Source organism: Xyrauchen texanus, chromosome 38, assembly GCF_025860055.1.
Source record: "Xyrauchen texanus isolate HMW12.3.18 chromosome 38, RBS_HiC_50CHRs, whole genome shotgun sequence".
In the NCBI taxonomy this organism is placed as follows: Eukaryota; Metazoa; Chordata; class Actinopteri; order Cypriniformes; family Catostomidae; genus Xyrauchen; species Xyrauchen texanus.
This window is the reverse complement of record NC_068313.1, coordinates 29,916,022-29,936,774: the sequence shown is the minus strand read 5'-3', so window position 1 is coordinate 29,936,774 and position 20,753 is coordinate 29,916,022. Positions and strand designations below refer to the sequence as shown.

The 20,753-nt window shown below is 35.9% G+C and overlaps 2 protein-coding genes across 4 annotated transcripts in view; one reads left to right on the top strand and one right to left on the bottom strand.

The window, feature by feature from the left end:
• Nucleotides 1-2,831, bottom strand: part of LOC127631759 (multiple epidermal growth factor-like domains protein 6) — a 66,255-nt gene extending 63,424 nt beyond the window's left edge. The window contains exon 1 of the mRNA XM_052110066.1: nucleotides 2,543-2,831. Coding sequence (XP_051966026.1) covers nucleotides 2,543-2,625 — 83 coding nt within the window. The 5' untranslated portion in view covers nucleotides 2,626-2,831. The remainder of the gene's footprint in view (nucleotides 1-2,542) is intronic.
• A 1,279-nt stretch (nucleotides 2,832-4,110) lies between these two features.
• On the top strand, nucleotides 4,111-19,819 carry LOC127632198 (mitochondrial fission factor homolog B-like). Of its 3 annotated transcripts, XM_052110801.1 has the most exons (8): nucleotides 4,111-4,273; nucleotides 7,011-7,221; nucleotides 8,917-9,092; nucleotides 9,380-9,471; nucleotides 14,406-14,570; nucleotides 15,460-15,513; nucleotides 15,627-15,711; nucleotides 17,720-19,819. In XM_052110801.1, the coding sequence occupies exons 1-8, from the start codon at nucleotides 4,238-4,240 to the stop codon at nucleotides 17,849-17,851; spliced, it is 951 nt and encodes a 316-aa protein (XP_051966761.1). In that variant the 5' UTR covers nucleotides 4,111-4,237; the 3' UTR covers nucleotides 17,852-19,819. The 3 variants fall into 3 exon arrangements, with proteins under 3 accessions (XP_051966761.1, XP_051966762.1, XP_051966763.1); XM_052110802.1 differs by lacking the exon at nucleotides 14,406-14,570; XM_052110803.1 differs by lacking the exons at nucleotides 14,406-14,570; nucleotides 15,460-15,513.
• The last annotated feature ends 934 nt before the right edge of the window (nucleotides 19,820-20,753 follow it).

Genomic DNA, 20,753 nt, shown 5'->3' with positions numbered 1-20,753 from the left:
CTCTGCATATGCCAGTATGAAGGTCAATTTATCAGGCTCTATGCGCCATCTGAACATCTGCCATGATCGAGATGAACAGGAATGCTAAAAGATAGCTCTCTCCAAGTACTGTATATAAGAACTCATGAGACCACAAAGTCCTCTTTCTCATCTTCATTAATGACTGACAATTGTCTAGCACACATGTGGAGTGCATATGACAATGGAAATTTATTTTCAAATGTCTTTTGAAGATATCAAGACACGCATGGCAAAACAACACTGTTCATTCCAACTTAAATGCTCACAGAAGTACATGTATACGGGTCAAAATGTGTGCAACCTGGCTGTCAATTGACAATAAGCAGACAGGGTACCAACAAGAATACATTCCCTCAGTAAACACTGGGATAAGTTACAATGGTGTAAAACAAAGCGGGTACAATGTGTGGACTTGTAGCATTTCATTATCATGTCCTTGAAATGTTAAGTACAAAAATGTTAATAGGTTGGTGGTTGATGTTCACACTCTAATGATGCTTTGACACTAGAAGGCATTAAGAAAATCAATCCAAATATCTTGCAATTAGTTCTTGGTGCTGCAGAAACAGCACATTTTGAGATGTTTCCAAAATGTTCTCACATCATGTGCTTGCAATGTTTGATGATCCAAGAACATGGTGAACCACATGTTCATGATCAGTTCAACACACACACATACAATTGATTTCCCTTCCCTTCTCCTGACATTTTCACAGGAGCTAATACTGGAATTAAGTATTCTTTGTGGGTTTTTCAAAGCCAAAATGAGTACACGATGAACAGCTCAGGGTATGAAATATCACTGAGAATGCATTTTTACCTTTATAAATATATCAAGACTATTGTAAAATGATGTTATATGCAAATCCATCTATGACAGTATGGTTTAAATTGTTTATTTTATGTCCCTAGTTTGGTGAGTCTAAGCTCTGCCTATTAAGCAGGCCATGTTCTCTCAGGTCAGTTCCACTGACCATCTGGGCTTAATAAAGCACCATCCTGAGTGAAATAGAGGGCTCTCAATAAACTACACAGTCACACACACACACACACACACACCACACACACAGGACCAGCTCTGGAGTCAGTGGGTCAAAGGCCCAGCGAGGGGTTGACTCACAGGTCAGGGTAACAATATTAGACCCGCTTATCATATTTATATATAAAGATTCAGATTATATTGGAATTCGTATTTGAAAGCTGGTTTTGGCGACACCTAGCGGGTAATTAAATCACTGTTTCAAACGTTGGGCAATTTATTTCAAACAAAAACGGAGGTAAAGAAACCAAAGACTATTACTTGTTGGCTAAATTGTAAATTAAGGCATTAACAAGTTTAAAATACACTTAAGGTACGAAGCGCGATCATCTCAATACACTAGTCATTTTGCATTCTTAGATGATACATTTTCTCAAATGAACATGTCAATGACCAGTTTCCCAGCAAACACAGAACGTTCCCCTTAAAGGGATAGTTCCCCCCAAAATGAAAATTATGTGAGGAATACCAGACATGAATGCCTTTCTTTTTTTCTGCAGAACACAAATTAAGATTTTTAAAAGAATATTTCAGCTCTGTAGGTCCTCACATTTTAAGTGAATGGGTGCCAATATTTTGAAGCTCCAAATTCCACATAAAGGGAGCAAAAAAGTAATCCATATCACTCCAGTGGTTTAATCCATGTGTTCAGAGACAATACGATAGGTGTGGGTGAGAAACAGATCAACATTTGTGTCATAAACTATCCACCCTGCCCAGTTGGGGGCAATATGCACGAAGAATGTGAATCATCAAAAACAGAAGGGGAAAGTGAAAGTGAAGGAAAGACATAAATATTTATCTGTTTCTCACCCACACCTTTCATATCACTTCAGGAGACATAGATTTAACCACCAGAGTTGTCTGGAGTACTTTTATGCTGCCCTTCTGTGGATTTTGGAGCTTCAAAATTTTGGCACCCATTATTTTGCATTGTATGGACATACAGAGCTGAGATATTCTTCTAAAAATCATCGTTTGTGTTCAGCAGATGAAAGAAAGTCAAATACATTTGGGATGGCATGAGGGTGATTAACTGATGAGAGAATTATAATTTTTGGGTGAAATTTTTTTGAGTATGGTTCCCCTTTGATTTTTTCTGGACCAATTTCTGACATTCTAGGAGTGTTCTTCTTTTAAGGCTTTATTTTTCAAAACGAATGTTCAACAAATATGTTTTGTCTTTTTTATGATTTATTATTTTTGCCTGTAAATGGGTGGTTACAGCTATTATTATGGGTTACAGTGTAAAAACATTTTTAAAGTTAATGTTATTTAGAAAGTGTTACCCTAATATATTTAAATTCTAATAAGTATAAAACAAGTTTATTTGTTTTGGTATGGAATCATGTTTCAAGTTTCAGGTAAAAAAAATTCAGTTTTGAAAGTCTTACAACTTTAGAGAGCATAAAACTTGCTTTATAAGCGACTTACAATCTGACAGCCAAAGATCAATCCAATATAAGAATAAAATTCACTCACATGTGCGGCTGCAGATCCACTGATGATGCGCCGTGCAGAAAGATGATCACACAGCAGAGCAAAAGAGCCACGGAGCAGCACATCGTTTAAAACTACACTCCTCAGCCCGGAGACGGTGATGATATCCCTGTCCCGTAGGGTTCAGGGGCCCACCATCCACTTAAAAGGGATCCTATCACTTCATCATACACTTTTTATTTCTTTGAGCAACATTTCTAAATGTTCACACAAATTTCGCATCTGAAAGAGTCATGCATCCTAGTGTCCTCAACATGGAGCACACAGAGACAGGCTGGATTATTGCTCAGCACTCTTCACGGTTGGACATTACACGCACGCACGAGAGAGAGAGAGAGAGAGAGAGAGAGAGAGAGAGAGAGAGAGAGAGAGAGAGAGAGAGAGAGAGAGAGAGAGAGAGAGAGAGAGAGAGAGAGAGAGAGAGAGAGAGAGAGAGAGAGAGAGACCAGCTATTGGCCACGATGGAAACACGACTTTTTGTTTGTTAAATTAAATGTCAATTTTTGTTTGATTGTTTGTTGTAGTAAGTGCCTCTTTTTTGACAGTAGAGTTTTATTTTAGCCTGGTTTAGTTAATACTGAAGGGTCTAACTTTTTCAACGTTAAGACTTTCTCCTATCCCATGCTTAATATGAGTCATATTACAGTTAAGTCATTTTGTGCTAAAAGTTCTCCTCCCTGACCAATAGGTGACGATGTGCACGAAGAATGCGAAGTGACAAAATAAGGTGAAGTATTTGGAAGTTAAAGTGAAAGTGGGTATTTATAGCAACAACAAAAAAAGAAGAAAAAAAAAAGAAAAAAGACAAGTATGTATCTGTTTCTCATGCGCACCTATCATATCAATTCTAAAGACATGGATTTAACCACTGGAGTCATATGGATTACTTTTATGATGCTTTATGTGCTTTTTGGACCTTCAAAGTATTGGCCAGCATTCACTTGCATTTAATGGAGCAACAGAGATGAGATATTTTGGGTCATACACATCTGGAATGGCATGAGGGTGAGGAAATAATGATAGAATTTTCCTTTTTGGGTGAACTATACTTTAATTAATGTTATGTAGCAGGGTATTTACAACCATGGTTTTCAGTCTTTATGTTTTCTTTTAATTTATTATTTATACAACCTATTGAAATAGTGATTCATTCATTTATTTAGTTGGTTTAATTTAAATGTTATACACACATTGTTTACAGTTCTGTTGGCAATATTTCTTTAAGCATGTCACTTGCGCTCATTTCACTTTCTATCTAAAATGTATTTACTTTTAAAGATTTAATTTTTAATTTCATCTTTCATTTTTTTTTTATATATATATATATATATATATATATATATATATATATATATATATATATATATATATATATATATATATATATATATATTTTTTTTACAATTAAATTAATCTGACGACTGATTAATCTATAGTGAACTTTCTCAAATTTTCTACAAAATAGAAAGCGAAACCGCATGAAACTGGGGACTTTTACTTTGAAAAACGTTATATTACTCGTTTGTAAATACACACTTATAGTAGCCGCCAACTTCACGCGTCTCTCTGCGGTCTGCTTTGAGCTGATCGGCGCAGTATTGCGGGATTATTCTCTGTCTTTTTAATTAAATACTTAATAATAATAATTGGATATTTTTGTATCATCTCACTTTACACATGTCCAATCGCTCGGGGGATCTGATCTCGGTGAAGGTATGAATCTGAATGAGGGATTTTTGAACATGGTGTGGCCATAAATCAGCTGTCATTGATGCACTTTGGGCCCCTGATGTTCTTATCATTGGTTTTACTAACCAATTTACAACTGCACCACGATGTTTAGGAGCCCAAACGTGAGACGTATTTTTATTTCCTGAACTAAATATTTATTTTCAAACTGTTAATTTTGAACATTAAAAAACATTTATAATTTAACATGATCTATATCGAACAATTTGAATCAAAGCTGTCTCGGTAATTTCTTAAACAAACAAACAAAACAAAAAATCAACAAAAGCCTTCATGTAGTATTTTTGTTTCCTGAAACGGCTGATCTCAAGATACTGATGACAGCTGTTTTTGAATATTTATTTAGGTGAAATTAGCATAATGATATTTACACTTGAAGTCAGAAGTTTACATACACCTTAGCCAAATACATTTAAACTCAGTTTTTCACAATTCCTGACATTTAATAGAAGAAATCATTCCCTGTCTTGGGTCAGTTAGGATCACTAATTTATTTTAAAAATGTGAAATGTCAGAATAATAGAAGAATGATTTATTTCAGCTTTTATTTCTTTCATCACATTCCCAGTGGGTCAGAAATTTAGATACAATTTGTTTGTATTGGTTGTAGCATTGCCTTTGACTTGGGTCAAACATTTTGGGTAGCCTTCCACAAGCTTCTTACAATAAGTTGCTGTAATTTTGGCCCATTCCTCCAGACAGAACTGGTGTAGCTGAGTCAGGTTTGTAGGCCTCCTTGCTCGCACACACTTTTTCAGTTCTGCCCACAAATTGAGGTCAGGGCTTTGTGATGGCCACTCCAATACCTTGACATTAATGTCCTTAAACCATTTTGCCATAACTTTGGAGGTATACTTGGGGTCATTGTCCATTGGAAAGTCCCATTTGTGATGAGCTTTAACTTCCTGGCTGATGTCTTGAGATGTTGCTTCAATATATCCACATAATTTTCCTTCCTCATGATGCCATCTATTTTGTGAAGTGCTCCAGTCCCTCCTGCAGCAAAGCACCCCCACAACATCATGCTGCCACCCCCATGCTTCACAATTGGAATGGTGTTCTTTGGCTTGCAAGCCTCACCCTTTATCCTCCTAACATAACAGTGATCATTATGTGCAAAAAGTTCAATTTTTGTTTCAACAGACCAAAGGACATTTCTCCAAAAAGTAAGATATTTGTCAGCATGTGCACTTGCAAACTGTAGTCTGGCTTTTTTATGGAAGTTTTGGAGCAGTGGCTTCTTCCTGGCTGAGCAGCCTTCCAGGTTATGTCGACATAGGACTTGTTTAAATGTGGTCAATGATACTTGTCTACCGGTTTCCTCCGGCATCTTCACAAGGTCCTTTGGTGTTTTTCTGGGATTGATTTGCACTTTTCGCACCAATCTATGTTCATCTCTAGGAGACAGAATGCGTCTCCTTCCTGAGTGTTATGATGGCTGCGTGGTCCCATGCTGTTTATATTTGCATACTGTTGTTTGTACAGAGGAATGTGGTACCTTCAGTCATTTGGAAATTGCTCCCAAGGATGAAGCAGACTTGTGGAGGTCCACAATTTTTTTTCTGAGGTCTTGGCTGATTTCTATTGATTTTTCCATGATGTCAAGCAAAGGAGGCACTGAGTTTGAAGGTAGCCCTTAAAACACATCCACAGGTACACCTCCAATTCTGGACACTTCCTATCAGGAGCTAATTGTCTAAAAGCTTGACATCATTTTCTGGAATTTTTAAAAGTGCTTAAATGCTTAGTTAACTTAGTGTATGTAATCTTCTGACCCACTGGAATTGTGATACAGTCAATTAAAAGTGAAACAATCTGTCTGTAAACAATTGTTTGAAAAATTGCTTATGTCATGCACAAAGTAGATGTCCCAAATGACTTGCTAAAACTATAGTTTGCTAACATTAAATCTGTGGAGTGGTAAAACAATTAGTTTATAATGACTTTGTCACTTAACCTAAGTGTATATAAACTTCTGACTTCAACTGTAGGTGCATTACAAGCAAACTTTCAGGTCTGTTTGTATTGGGTGAAAATGTCATGGGGTGTGTTTGACAACCTGTAATTCTTGTTATAATTGACAAAAGATTAGAGCTGCCAGGTCAATGGAACTACATTTTGCAGTGAATTTTAGTTATTTAGTGAGATCTATTTGGCCTTATATTATTTTATTATCTCCTTAAATTATTTCTTAGTCAAAAATCAAGAACACAATTTAATTAGAGGCCTGTTTTCGGTTCCTCTCTGAAAGTTCGTGGATGAGGAGCGCACTCTGCTTTTCAAAGATTCCCTAATCAAAAATTCTAAAGGAAATCATTTGGAATTGGTATGATAGTCCGGAAACAAATCTAAAGGATGCTAATGACAATTTTCTAACAATATTCCAAAAAATATAAACTTGGTCTTTTAGAACACGTTGGACAATTATGATTACAAATAGGATAAAATGCTCCTGTAGGTCACCAATAGGAAGTTAAAGAAATTAATAAAAAAGAATTATAACCTAATTGATTCCAATAGGATTCTTATTTGATCCTAATAGAATCTGTTGATATTGGTTCTAAATTGTGATCAAATTCCAATATCAATCCTGTTCATGTTCCTTCACGAATTTTTACACTCGAGTTGCCAAGCTTTGATTTGTTTTGTTTTTTTCAATTTACCTCTCTTTCAAACCCTTTTCCCTTCTCTTTTCCTATAGATGAACGGAGCGGCATTCCCCTCTCCCACAGCTGAGATTGCGGAGATGAACCGCATCCACTATGATATGGAGTACACAGAGGGAATCAGTCAGAGAATGCGTATTCCCGAACAGCTCAAAATGGCTCCGTTCAGCACAGGGGAGCAAGAACCCGAGCAGGAGGCCCTCCATACGGCACTGATGCAGGTCCCTGACAGAATTGTAGTGGCAGGTAGGAAGAAGATTGAAGGACTTTAAAGTGAAGTATCAATTTATATTAATTTAAGTTGTCAATTTATCAATTTAGATTAAAAGGTGAAGTTTGTAATTTCTGCATCACCAAAAAGAAAATGCAAAAATGATGATTCCTACCGCCTCATCTGCCTGCCTTGTCTTTCATTGTTTGGACAAATGTCTGTTCCCTCCTGAAGCTCATGCCACTGGTTGAGTCAGAAGTTGGACATCTCAGACCCCTCAAACAAGGAAAAGGCTATCACAAATGGCTCACTTATGGATTGTTTACTCACTTCACCTTTATATGGATAGTTCACTCCAAAATGAAAATTCTCTACAGATATGTCATACAGATGTGCATGACTTTCTTCTGCTGAACACAAACAACTATTTTTAGAAGAATATCTCAGCTTTGTTGGTCCGTTCAATGCAAGGTGACAAAAACTTTGAAACTCCAAAAAGGAAATAAAAGTAACCCATATGACTCCAGTGGTTTCATCCATGTCTCTGAAGCGTAGTATGGGTGAGAAACAAATCAATACTTAATTTAAGTCCTTTTTACTATAAATTCTCCTCACTGCCCACTAGGTGGCTATATGCACAAAGAATGCACATCACCAAACATAAAGGAAGAATATGAAAGTGAAGATTTATAATAAAAAAGGATAAATATAAACTTGTTCTATTTCTCACCCACACTTATCATATTGCTTCTGAAGACATGAATTTTACTACTGGAATTATATGGATTAATTTTATGCTGCCTTGATTTGCTTTTTGGACCCTTAACGTTCTGGACACCATTCAGTTGCATTGAATGGACCATCAGAGCTGAGATATTCTTCTAAAAATCTTTGTTTGTGGTCTGCAGAAGAAAGAAAGTCATACACTTCTTAGATGGCATGAGGGTGAGTAAATGATGAGAGAACTTTTGGGTGAAGTATACCTTTAAAGAAATAGTTCACCCAAAAAGGAACATTCTCTCATAATTTACTCACCCATATCCCATCCCTGATGTCTAGGACTTTCTTTCATCTGCTGAACTCAAATTAAGATTTTTAGAATAATTTCTCATCCCTTTTGGTCCATACCATGCAAATGAATGGGTGCCAAAATTTTGAAGCTCCAAAAATCACATAAATCAGCATAAAAGTAATCCAATCCATCCAGTGGTTAAATCAGTTGTCTGCAGAAGCGATATGATAAGTGTGGGTGAGAAACAGATTACTTTCACATTCTTCTTCTTGTGTTTTTGGTGATTCACATTCTTCATGCATACGGCCCCTACTTGTCAGGGAGAAGAATTTCAAGCAAAAAATTACTTAAATATTGAGTCTGTTTCTCACCCACATCTATCATATTACTTCTGAAGATATGGATTAAAACATGGATTTGTATGGATTACTTTTATTATGCTTTTATGTCATTTTGGAGTGTAAAAATGTTGGCACCCATTCACTTGCACTGTATAGACCTACAGAGCTGAGATATTCTTCTAAAAATCACAAGTTGTGTTTTGCAAAATAAAGAAACTCATTCACATATGGGATGGCATGAGGGTGAGTAAATGATGAGAATTTTCATTTTTGGGTGAACTATTCCTTTAAAGAGTTAGCCACACAAATTCCCTGATAAATAAACAAACTGTCAGAAGGGATTTATATCTGATCGGTAACTTATCTCTTTTTAATAGGAGACAGTGATGATTCCCAGTTCTCCCGACCTAGAGATCTGGACCTCATCCAATCCACCCCAATAGCAGCAACGCTGTCCCTCAAGACACCACCTCGAGTCCTTACTCTTAACGAACATCCCCTCGACTTCCTAGAAATGGAGCAGTCAATCTCCACCAGCCAGAACATTGAAGAAGTAAGTGGGGCGGACTAAATTTAGCAAGAAGGGGGTTTAAATTAGTCCAGCTTATCTGTCCTTGTCTTAAATTTAGCATATGTTTGCATTTACGGTTGCATTTTGTTCTTTTTAAAAATAAATAAATAAAACAATTTGCACTTGGCATTTGCAAATGTGAAATTTTTCTTGATCTTATCTGGAACTTGATGTTGGTCATTAACTTTAGGTTATGACTGTCTACTTGCATTTAGTCAAATGAACAACGGCACTTTCAGTTTCTCTTTTTCTCGCTTTCTTTCACACAGGTGTCCACACAAAGCAAGCCACGTAGAGAACGCTCAGTCAGCGAGAACATAGGTGTCCATCACAATGAGCAGCTGGCCAGAAATGACTCCATGTGAGTGAAAAGACACAAATACATAGACCTACATGCTTTCCTTTCAGCTTAAAGGAGCACTCTGTAGTTTTTCCTCAAAAACACACAAAGAAATTAACAGAACTTTTTACAAACATGCTTAAAACGATGGACACTCACATGAGATGAAGACTCCAGTCATGTTAGTGGCCTAATAAATAAAACAAAAGCATTATTTTACACGTTGCGGGTTACATCATGGCGGTCGACATGTTGAGATAACATGACCAGCTAAATACAATCACTTTATGGTAACTCCCGAGATTGGTCTTTTGCATTTACAAATTAATGAATCGTGGCTGACTGTGACTAACACATTTCCACAATGGTATCGGCAATCAAAAAGCGAAAATAAATTACTGCACTAGATATCAAAACAATCTACCATATTGGCCAGCGCAACATGAGCAAAAAATTACTGAGTGTACCTTTAAGTCTCCTCACTCTTATCCTTCACAATTGCCCTCTCTTTCACTCCCTTATCTCTTTTTTCTTCCCTTTCTCTTCATGATGCTGAATTAAAGGGGGTGAGTTAGAACCATGCATGTATCGTTTTTTTAGTTCCAAATTCTTCCTGCTTGGCTTTTGTGCTTTTGTAGACTCTGCAGGTCAGTGCATGTTACTGCAGATACAGGAGTGGCACAATTATATATGTCAGTCATGGGTGAGACCGATTTCATCTCTATATAAAGCAGAACTAGTCTTTAGGTGCTGTTCAACAGAACAGTTGGTATGTTAATCCGTTTCCTTCATTCAATGACTGCCTGAAAGCTCTATTCTATTTATTCTCTTGTTTTGTATTGTACTCTTTTGAAAACCATAATGTGTGGCCACTCCTGGCACAGAGGAGCTGTTCACATGGAGGGTTTGTGCAGAAAAACAGATCAGTCATCTCCTTCAATCAATTGTTGACTTATGACTTATTGGATTCTGATTGGCAGGTTTTTCATGAAGGCACATAAACCCTACCATGACCATTACCTCTTTTTCCTTTTCTAGAACCAATTAATTTAGACAAGTAAGGCTTCTGCTATTAGAACGAATGGGCATGACATCATTTAGAACAAAATATGGCCAAAACGAAGGTGTTTTTGCAATCGGTTTGGTGGTTCGTAACAGCTAGGTGGAGCTCCACCTACTTTGAGGGTGACCGCTAATTCTCATTCAGTCAGTTAAGATCAATCAACATGAACACATTGACTGCGGAGTTATTAGTAATCTAGTTCAAGTTTACCTACATTGATAACACATATTAATGTAATATTAGTTGAGGTTTTACATGTAGTTTTGTGTGTCCTCGTTTTTAAATGCTCTTCTAAACGCCTCCGCCAGCGCTGTAGCCAGTGTCTGAACATTTGAAAGCAATCTGTCATGCAAAACGTATTTTTTGCTCTGAGCAAAGATTGAAGAAACGCTTCGTCGTGAGTGTGCCGGGGCCTTTATTAATTTGTCTGCCCAATTACATCCATCATCCTTTTAAATTTAGGCTGAACAAAGAAAATTTGTACTGAAATGTAATTATAATATTCTAATCACATTTGAGTTTTTAAATATTTAATGAACAATATTAATTAGTAATAAACAATGTTAAGTAAAAATAAACAAACATAACATGAATTAACCATCAATAATAAACATATTGCTGAAGTAGCTCCGAATATAGGAACATAGACAACATAAGCACACTTGTTAAGATAAACATTTCACAAAAAGACAAAATATTTCCTGTTTGAAATTTAAGACAACATATTTGGACTGTGTGGAACATAGTGGTGGCTCAGTGGCTGAGACTCAGGGTTACTGACCAGAAGGTCGGGGGTTCAAGCCCCCAGCACCACCAAGATGCCACTGTTGGGCCCTTGAGCAAGGCCCTTAACTCCAGGTTGCTCCGGGGGGATTGTCCCTGTAATAAGTGCACTGTAAGTCGCTTTGGATAAAAGCATCTGCCAAATGCATAAATGTAAATGGAACATGTACTTTACATAGTTAATGTGATGAAATGCACTTGTGGTTGCTCTGCTAGGACACTGTGATATTGTGAGAAAATTTTCGTCGAGTAAGTGAAGGTAGTTCTGAGAATAGGTCTAGCATCATTTTAATGCAAATGCCACTTGGTTTGATATTTTGTCATCTTATGCAATGGCATTTTTTAAGTGCAGTCTAAGTAATTTTAGTGCCACTGTATATTTTAGATGTGTGGCATGTTTAAGGCAAACTGATTATGGGATCAGAAAGGTGAATTTGTGTCTGGTTGAATTAGTGCTAATGGATTGTTCGGTTCAGTAAACAGTTTCATCATTAGTTTGATGCAAGCTCTTTACACTGAACTCAATGCTAATGGTGCTGTCTAGTGCTTCTGAGGCTTGTGGTTGTTTTTAATGTTGGACTCAGAGACTGCTTTGTGTGTTTTTGTTGTAAAAAGAATTTACTTGTAAATATGCATTTGCATGTTTAGTGCTTGTTTCGGCTTGTTGCAGGTCTATATGGGATTGTGATAACATTTTGTTGTGAGGATTTGTGGTCATCTTATCTGATGTATGATATTTCATTCTGGCCATTGAAATGTAGTCTTGTCTAGTTTTCTGAACTTTCCCCTCTCCTTCAAACTTACATTTTAGTATTTTCTTTTTTGCCTAAAGGTGTGTTCACGTCATGTCAGAGTTACCGTAATTACAAGTACCAGACTTAACACATTGAAGACATTGCTGAATTTGGAATTAGAAGTTGGAAATTCTGAATTTTCCAGACTGTTGTGACTTCATGCAGGGTTTTTCCTGCATTGAAAATGTATCTGTGGCTGCCCAAGCATCATTTCGGGCCTCCGAAGCAAATTCAATTATATTAATCTCCGTTCGATGATTCATAAGCGCTAAATATGCTTCTCACCTGACATGCGCACCTGTGTTTCACGTGAATGTCACCAATCCGGGTTCTTTTGATACTGCAGCGCAGACCACAAAACTTACGTGACTCATTTGAATTCCATTGAGAAGTTTTTTACTTTAAAGCGCTGTTGTGGAAGTCAAACATCTCAAACAGCTAAACAGTGTGACAAGATGAGGGAGTCTGCTACAACATCATTCATTCAATGTGCCAAAATGAAGGGTTTTCAAACTATACACCATCAACCTTACTAAAATGTATCAGTAAACTGTAAAAAAATTAAAACAAGACTTATTAAATGATCTGTCAGGGAGAATAAATGAGACTGAATATTAATTGTATTATGTATATTTAATTTTTCTTATTACCAAAGTATTGAGACATTTGTGGTCTTACCTGTGGTTATGATATTACAAATGCCACAATAGAAGAACTATGGTAAACATAAAGGCAAGTAGAATGAAAAAAAGGAATAAATTCACAAATGGACAAATTATAAACAAATTGTGAGCCAAATTGTTTTAATGATATTTGATATTAGGAAACAAACCAGCCATGTTTGCCTTCAGATATTCATATTCTGTATTCTTAATAGAGATTACATAAATCATTAGAAGCCTAATGAAATTATAAATATTTAAGGAGTATAAACAAATATTTCCACTAAATGTCTCTGTTCAGTAATGTACTGTAATCATGTATAGTCAGAATATAATTAACCCTATAAAGAGAAAAGGGTTAATTATCCCATTGCATCTTTTAAGTAAAACAAAAACTGTCAAATTCAAAATGTTCTAGATGCTTAGATGAACTTGTATATCCAGTGTATACATAAGATGCAACATAATTACTTTAAATATGAAATAATTGCAATTACATAATGTAAAAAAACAACTTTGCGTGAATGGCCCGTGTATATCAAACACCACTGAAAGCCATTTTTGACATAGGAAAAATCCATGTACAAAGAACCAGAATGCCAGCGATCTCAATATTTAAAGGTAGTTTACATGTATTTCCGTTTCATATGTTATTTTTTTTAGCGAATTTAATTTGGTGCACTTTCTTTGATCTTAATCATTTGCAAGAACGTACAGAGGTGAGTTCATTGTCATAGAAACAATTTATAACAGCTCTAACTAGAACATCTGATTTGTAATTGCAACACGACATGAACACAGCATTATGGCTGAAACATACTCAACTCAACCACGTTCTCAATTATGCATTGTTGCATTCCAAAATGTGTCAGACCGCAATTCATAACAAAATGCAAGGATGCATATAGTGTCATGGGACACTATAGCGAACATTGGTGTGAATTGTCTGCCTCTAAGTGAGTTTTCTCTTTCAAGCCATGGCTTCTAGCAAACTACCTTAATAATAACACATCCAGTTTAATTGACTTCTCAAGGTAACTCTATTGCCCCTTTGAGTACTGAAGTTTGTTACCGCTACAGTTATGCAAAACATTAAGCATGTTCAACTGGACAGCGTGTTGACTGCATTGGCCAAGCGCTCACATCTGTGCACACGTACTTGTGTCAAGTATGTTTCTGGCCTTACTCTTGTGTCGTAGCCGTTCAGACTGAACATATCGTTTTTGTGTTCAAAACAAATAGAACAAAATGCAGTTTTCTCGTGACATATTTTTAAAAGTTTAAGTTCTTACAACTTGACAGCAATACCGATATTGCTTACAAAAAATTATTTTTTTGGTCAGTTTGCGCTGCCTTTTAATTGCTTGTCTATGTAAACATTGGCTAGATTTTTCAGCATCTCACACAGGAGTGAAATGTTTTTAGACATCGTGTTAACTTAAAAGAATTTCAGCTTTTATAAACTGGTCTTGAGACATCTGCATTCTGTTCCATTCGTTCTGCTGCATCTATTTATTTATTTTTATTCTGAATGGCCCCTTATGCTTATGCTATCTCTCTGGTTCTGTCCCTTTTCATCTTGTTCTCTCTCTCTCTCTCTCTCTCTCTCTCTCTCTCTCTCTCTCTCTCTCTCTCTGTCTTTGGTGAGGTCAGTATGACTCCCTCCCTTCCTGCTCCATTGCGCACTATGGCCCCTCTCGGTGGCGCTGAGGACGGTTTTAACCTCTTCAATGCCCACAGTGTCCTTTCCTTCATCCAGTCAACCACACGCCGGGCCTACCAGCAGGTCCTGGATGTCCTCGATGAGAACCAGCGCAGGTGACCTTTGACATCAGACTTCTGGCTCAATTAGATGTGGCTTCAACGAGTAACTAATCAAATGTGTTAGATTAGGCCGAGAACAAAGTCTTCGCCTCGCTTCATGTGCCATTCTGATCACTAACTGAAATAGTGAGAATACACTAAGCATATTTGCAGTGACAGATAAACACTTGTAATGGGGGTTTATACATATTATCCTCCATAGTAATCCAGTATATAATAAGTGTAACCTATATTCGTTTATGAAAGAATAAACCACAAAGAAACGACATACTTTCTTTTAAGAGTTAAGTGGATGACTTTTTATGTATTGTTTGCCATTGATGTGACTTCTATGCTTTTTTTTTTTTTTGTCCACTTACATTTTTTGTTTAGCATGGGTTGTGCGCACAGGATTTGATTTCATGAATCTCGTTTCCATTTCATTTCAGTTTCATCATAAAATGTTAGTGGGATTGCTGTTATTTTTATTTGCGGTTTCTGTGGATATCTGGGAATATGTTAGTCACTCATCTCCTGTGCCCCACGACTTGCTTGGCTTTTCATTAGTTGCTTTTTCAGAATGGCTTTAACTTCAGCTCCACGTACAAACTCTAAATGTAACTGTAGGTTAATCTAGAACCACCCTAACGATTGTCACTGCTCTATTTTCTTTTGGAAAATTAGGAAATTATAATTTTCAGATATTTGTGAGCGTGTTTATACCATTTGCTCTTTCACCTTGAAATCTTACATATTCACTTAAGTTAAAAACATTGGCGGTGTCTAGACAAAGAGCATCTGCTCTGTGTGCATTTTAAAAGCACATTGTATATTATTAAAGTTGTCTGTCTCTCTTTGTGTTCTCTCCTTTCCCTCTCTCACTTCCTCCTCATTTGCTTCTCAGCAAGCCATCTCTGAGAGGGGGTTCAACTCTCTCTAACCCCCAGCATGACAACAGGTAACTCTTCTCTCTTCCCCATCAACTTTTTTTCTCTCACTTCTTTTTTCTCTCCATCCTCTCATTACAGTCTCACTGTTTTATGAAATTAAATGCTGCAATATTTCTGACAGGTATGCGCTGGCCACACTGGACTCGACTCTAGATGGAGGGCCAGATGACATGGCTTTAGTGGACGCCACTTCTCTACGCAGACAGGTATTATTCTGCTGTTGTGTTGTTAGTAATTGGGAAAAGGAGCATGTAAAGTATTGAATTGAAAGAATGAACGAGCATGTGAAAAAATTGATATTATGGATAGTATACACATTATAATGGATATTAATGTATAAATATAATGGATATTATGAATGACCAATCAAACAAATAAGGGAATAAATAAAGGAATTAATGAACTAAAGGAATCTTCATAAAAGGTAAAATACACCGTTACAAAAGTAGCTACAAGATCATACGTGTAAACATGATTTTGATGTGATACCATTGCTTACTAACCATATCTGTGTGTAAAGTTATATTTAATATTACAACTTCATTGCCATGCCAACATACCCAGTAATCTCGGATATTAGATATAACTTTACACAGATGTAGTTAGTAAGTCATATTTTATCACACTAAAATCATGGTAACACTGATAATGTTTAGATCTTATAGCTAAACCTTAAACATGGTGTGTATTTTAATGTTTATGGACTGGCACTAGGGGTGTGACGATTCGCTCTGACAATGATTTGATTTGATTACAATTCTCTACCTAACAATTATGATGCATCGTGAAATCTGAAACCAGTAATTACAGATATGATCCAGGTTTTAATGGAGCAGACTCCGCAGGGTCATAGAATGAAAAACTGTCTATTAGTAGCACGTGAAGTCAGGAACACAGAATGTGGTAACCGTGAGTTCCATATTCCATATAAGGAAAGAGGCGCCAGGTGGCTAAACGGAGACGTCTCTGCTTGTCAATCCCATTCGTGAGACTGGACACATGCAGGACTGTTTGTGGGACATACTGCAAAAGATTGAAATGATTTGTATTTTCATGGCTGCCCCGTGTTATTGACCAATCATAGGTGACTATACTCAACTGATAAGTTCTCTTCAGAACAGTCTGAAATCGCTCCCCATTTTGTAGCATTCACAATAAAGTGACTGAATTAACGAGAGGGTGTTTTCCTTCACAGCCAATGACAGCTCACCAGTCACATTTATTTAAGCCAAGTTCTATTTGTGGTTAAACTGTTTTATGGAGAAATTACACATTTAATGGAGATACAAAAGCAATATTTAACATTATGTTTTGTAATCGGTGTAGAAGCCAACAACAATGAACTTGCGTTGGTCAATGGATGCAAACAGTTTTGATTAATGACACAGAAAGCCGAACTCAGTGGTGTCCATTAATCAATCCATCCAATTTATCTTATGTAGGTTCGCAGGGTGAACTCGTCTGCATAAACTTTCTTTATTTCAAAGTACGCTTTCTTCCCCTTTAATCTTGCATGCTCTGCTTCATGTCTGTTGAAAGAAGGTTTATGTAATATGAGACGGACACATTGGATATTATTTTATAATGATAATCGGTTCTTAAATGTCATAATCAATGCATAAAAATGTCTTTGATAGACCGTCATGTCAAAGGATGTGCCCAGTGGAAACAGTGCGTCAGCACCATAAACTAGCAAACAGTCATTTTATTTGAAATATTCATGAATGGAAATGTTTACATACATTTTTGATCCCGTCCAAGTGTTTTAACTTCCCCATCCTTCAATAACAATTCCTTTGCTAAGCTTGAATAGTTTTATGACTGGTTCACAAGCAATCCATGCTGATATGAGTGGTCAAAACATGCAATCTATGCTGAAATACACTGAAGACACATCCACATGACCCTTACACATAGTCCAAAGCACAATGAAGATACACACATCCAGTTTACAGTATCATCCTGCACTGAAATGAACATCACTGGGTTTTGGCAGCTTGATTTTAATAAATGCTTTTGTTGCATTGGGGAAGTTTGGAGAGTTCTGAAATATACAGTCGGTTTTAATAGTAGAAAGACTTTGAGAAAATTTGATTCCTCATGACATGACCCCTTTAGAAAATGAATTAACAAAACCTTTACAAAATGTCATAAAAGCCATGTAGATCAGGGTTTGATGGAGGGTAAGTTTTTAAAAATGTTCATTCTTTACAGATTGTCAAGCTGAACCGGCGTTTACAGCTCTTGGAAGAGGAGAACAAAGAGAGAGCCAAGCGAGAAATGATCATGTATTCCATCACTGTAGCTTTCTGGCTTATTAACAGCTGGGTTTGGTTCCGTCGCTAAAACAACAGAATGTGGGAGGGGCAACTCATAACCTGCCCCCTCTATTCTACATGTCAAACTTTAGCCATATTTTCTCATGGCTAACACATTTTGTTTTCATCACAGCAAGACTGGTAAAGTCAGGGATAGTTTTTCTGTTTGGGTTTGTCTGTCTATTTCGATTTTAATGTAAACATGTATGTAAATTAATTTTGTTTGTACATTTGTGCTTTTTTCTGGTCTTGTGTGTTTTTAAGGACTTCATGTTTGCAAGCCAAGCATGACCCAGATGTATATATTTTTCCTCACGTGTCTTTCAGCTTTGGCTGTGATCACCTATTTTTCTATTCAAATTAGAATGATACCACATCTCTTTTAGAAAGACCAATGGAACGTGGCACACTAATATATCCTAGACAAAGAAAATGCACATAATATTAAGTAATAATATTTATGGACTCTTGTGACAAAATCATATTATGTATAGTCTAAAACGACCCATTGCTGTTCATGTATTTAAGTAACAACTTTTCATTGACATTCAAACCATACATCTGTGTGTAATTTAGGTATGCACATCATCTATGGAAAACAGTTCAACAATGTAATATGTTAACTGTTAGCTATGAAATTTTGGCTACATCCCTCCGTATGTTCGTGGATATTATGGAAATGATACTGCTTTAGACAGTTTATATAAATATATATTGCATAAATATTCTATTGCAAAGGCTTTTATTTGAATAAATTACAACAAAAGTGAACTACGTATTATCCTGCCTGCTTTTTAATCTTATTTATTGATTTCACTTTAGTTATACTCAATATCTGAAGACTGAAGTATCCTAAAAAAGAACATATGTGGTGAAGTAAATATAGAGAGAAAAGATTAAGTAATTTCTACATTGAATAAGTTAGTTTAAGAGTGAACTTTTAAAATATTAAGTAAATTCTACATTTGTACTACATGTAAAAATGAATGCGCTAGCCAATAAGTAAATATTATTTATAATTGTTTGTTATCTTTGCAATGCATCATCATGTATCAATCCTAAAGTAGAAGACCATGTCATATTTATTTGCTAATTTGAGTAAATTTCACAGGTAAATAAAATAAGTCAATTTTACTTCAATTTTTGAAGCTGATGTTCCCTGCGTGTACCAAGCTTTTGAATAATTAATGTTTTGCATCGTTCACTGTTTGCAAGTTTATTCAGACCATAGTTATTATTTTGTTGTTAAATTTGGTAACTTCTTGTTTTGTAAAGTCTAAAGTTCATTTTCTACTCAAAATTACCCATTCATGATCAAAAATAAAAATCTTTTGATTGTAATGTCATCGTGTTTTGTGCACCAAATGTTGAGTTCTACGTGCACAGCTCTATATCTTGCATCTATCACCAGTAATGCATGGTGATGGTGTCTAATAAACTACATAGCATGCATTGAGGTTCCCCTGGAAGGCTTCTGTATGTGATGTGGTACATTATTAAACTACTAGGAAAGTTCAAAATGACAAATGTTTTTATGTATTATGTAAATCTTAGTTTAATTACCATGTGCACATTAGATTTGTAAGTAAATGCTACAGTTTTTAACTGAAATATTTTTGCACATATTTATTCTCTCACTATAATCAATATTATGTTATAATGTTAGGTAGATTTAACTTAATTTTATACCATTGAATTTTACTTTCACTTTATTAATTCACAATTTTTACACAGTTTAAAGTAAATCTTATTTTTATTTATAATTTTTTTGGACATGCTTAGTGGGAATACTAGGGTATTTAATGAGTACCATGGTATATAAATCTGTACCATGCTATACAGTATAAGTGAAATGGTATTACCATCTGATAACATCATTAAACATACTATGTACTTGTTGGCTTTAAAGCCACAATACTTTTTGTAAGGTTATATTGTCCAAAGAAATTATGCCTTCTGTGTGTTTGTACTTTTTTTCTGTATGATGCTGAGAACAGGTGAAACAATGCTTAAAATTATATATATTTTTTAAATAATATAAAACATAGACAGTAATTTACTGTACATACAACTTTGAAAAATTACAAATAAAGAAATACATTATTTATGTTATTAAAGGGGTCATGACATGCCTTTTTGTATTATTTTAATACGTTACTTGAGGTCCACTTATGATATTAGTAAAAAGTTTTGCTCAAAAAAAAAAAAAAGGTAATATATTTGTAAAACATTATAATTTTCCACCTTCATTCTGAACCTCTGTCAGTTGTGGTGCTGCTCTCCTTTAAGAATTGACAGTGAACAGCCATTGTTATGATAGTCTCTCTGCACATGACTGACCTGCTCTCTCCTGGCTATCTCACTGCTCACTTCTAATTGGTTATGGAAGTGATAAGATAAAGTAGGTGTTTATGTGTTGTTGTGGAGGTGGTCAGTTGCAAATGTCTAACACAGTGTGGAGGAAGTAGAGAATGTGGAGGAAGTATAGAATGAGTCGTTTTGGAAGTTTTGTTTCAACAAATGCTCTTTTTGCAGAGAGGAGGAAGCTTTGAGTTCTGAAACTTACTGTATGTTTTTATAGTATATGGAAACAATGACACCCGGGACAGAGAGGTTTGGCAACCTTGGTGTTTGCATATGTTAAGTTTGTACATTTGTACAGAGATGATTTCACCTCTAAAGAACTAAATTGTGCCAAAAAATGACCAAAAAAATGACTAAAACAGCAATTGCGAGTAGGGTGGCCAATGGGGTGGCCAGGCTTCGGTCCATGGTGGCCATGGCAACCCCTGGCTACCCCGTAGCTCCGGCACTGCTGTCAAGACCGGAAGAGAGAGACTGCTTATACCTACTTTAAATGCTTATACCTTCTGAAAACGATTTTGACTATAGACTAAATATAGACTAAAAGCAGCTAAATTACATTTTGA

What these genes read in the sequence shown, in the direction of transcription:
- LOC127632198 (XM_052110801.1), top strand. Translation starts at nt 4,238, where the DNA reads ATGTCCAATCGCTCGGGGGATCTGATCTCGGTGAAG. An exon ending in CTGGCCAGAAATGACTCCAT is followed by an intron (nt 9,472 to 14,405) that starts GTGAGTGAAAAG and finishes TGGTGAGGTCAG; the next exon opens with TATGACTCCCTCCCTTCCTG. An exon ending in CTCGATGAGAACCAGCGCAG is followed by an intron (nt 14,571 to 15,459) that starts GTGACCTTTGAC and finishes TTTGCTTCTCAG; the next exon opens with CAAGCCATCTCTGAGAGGGG.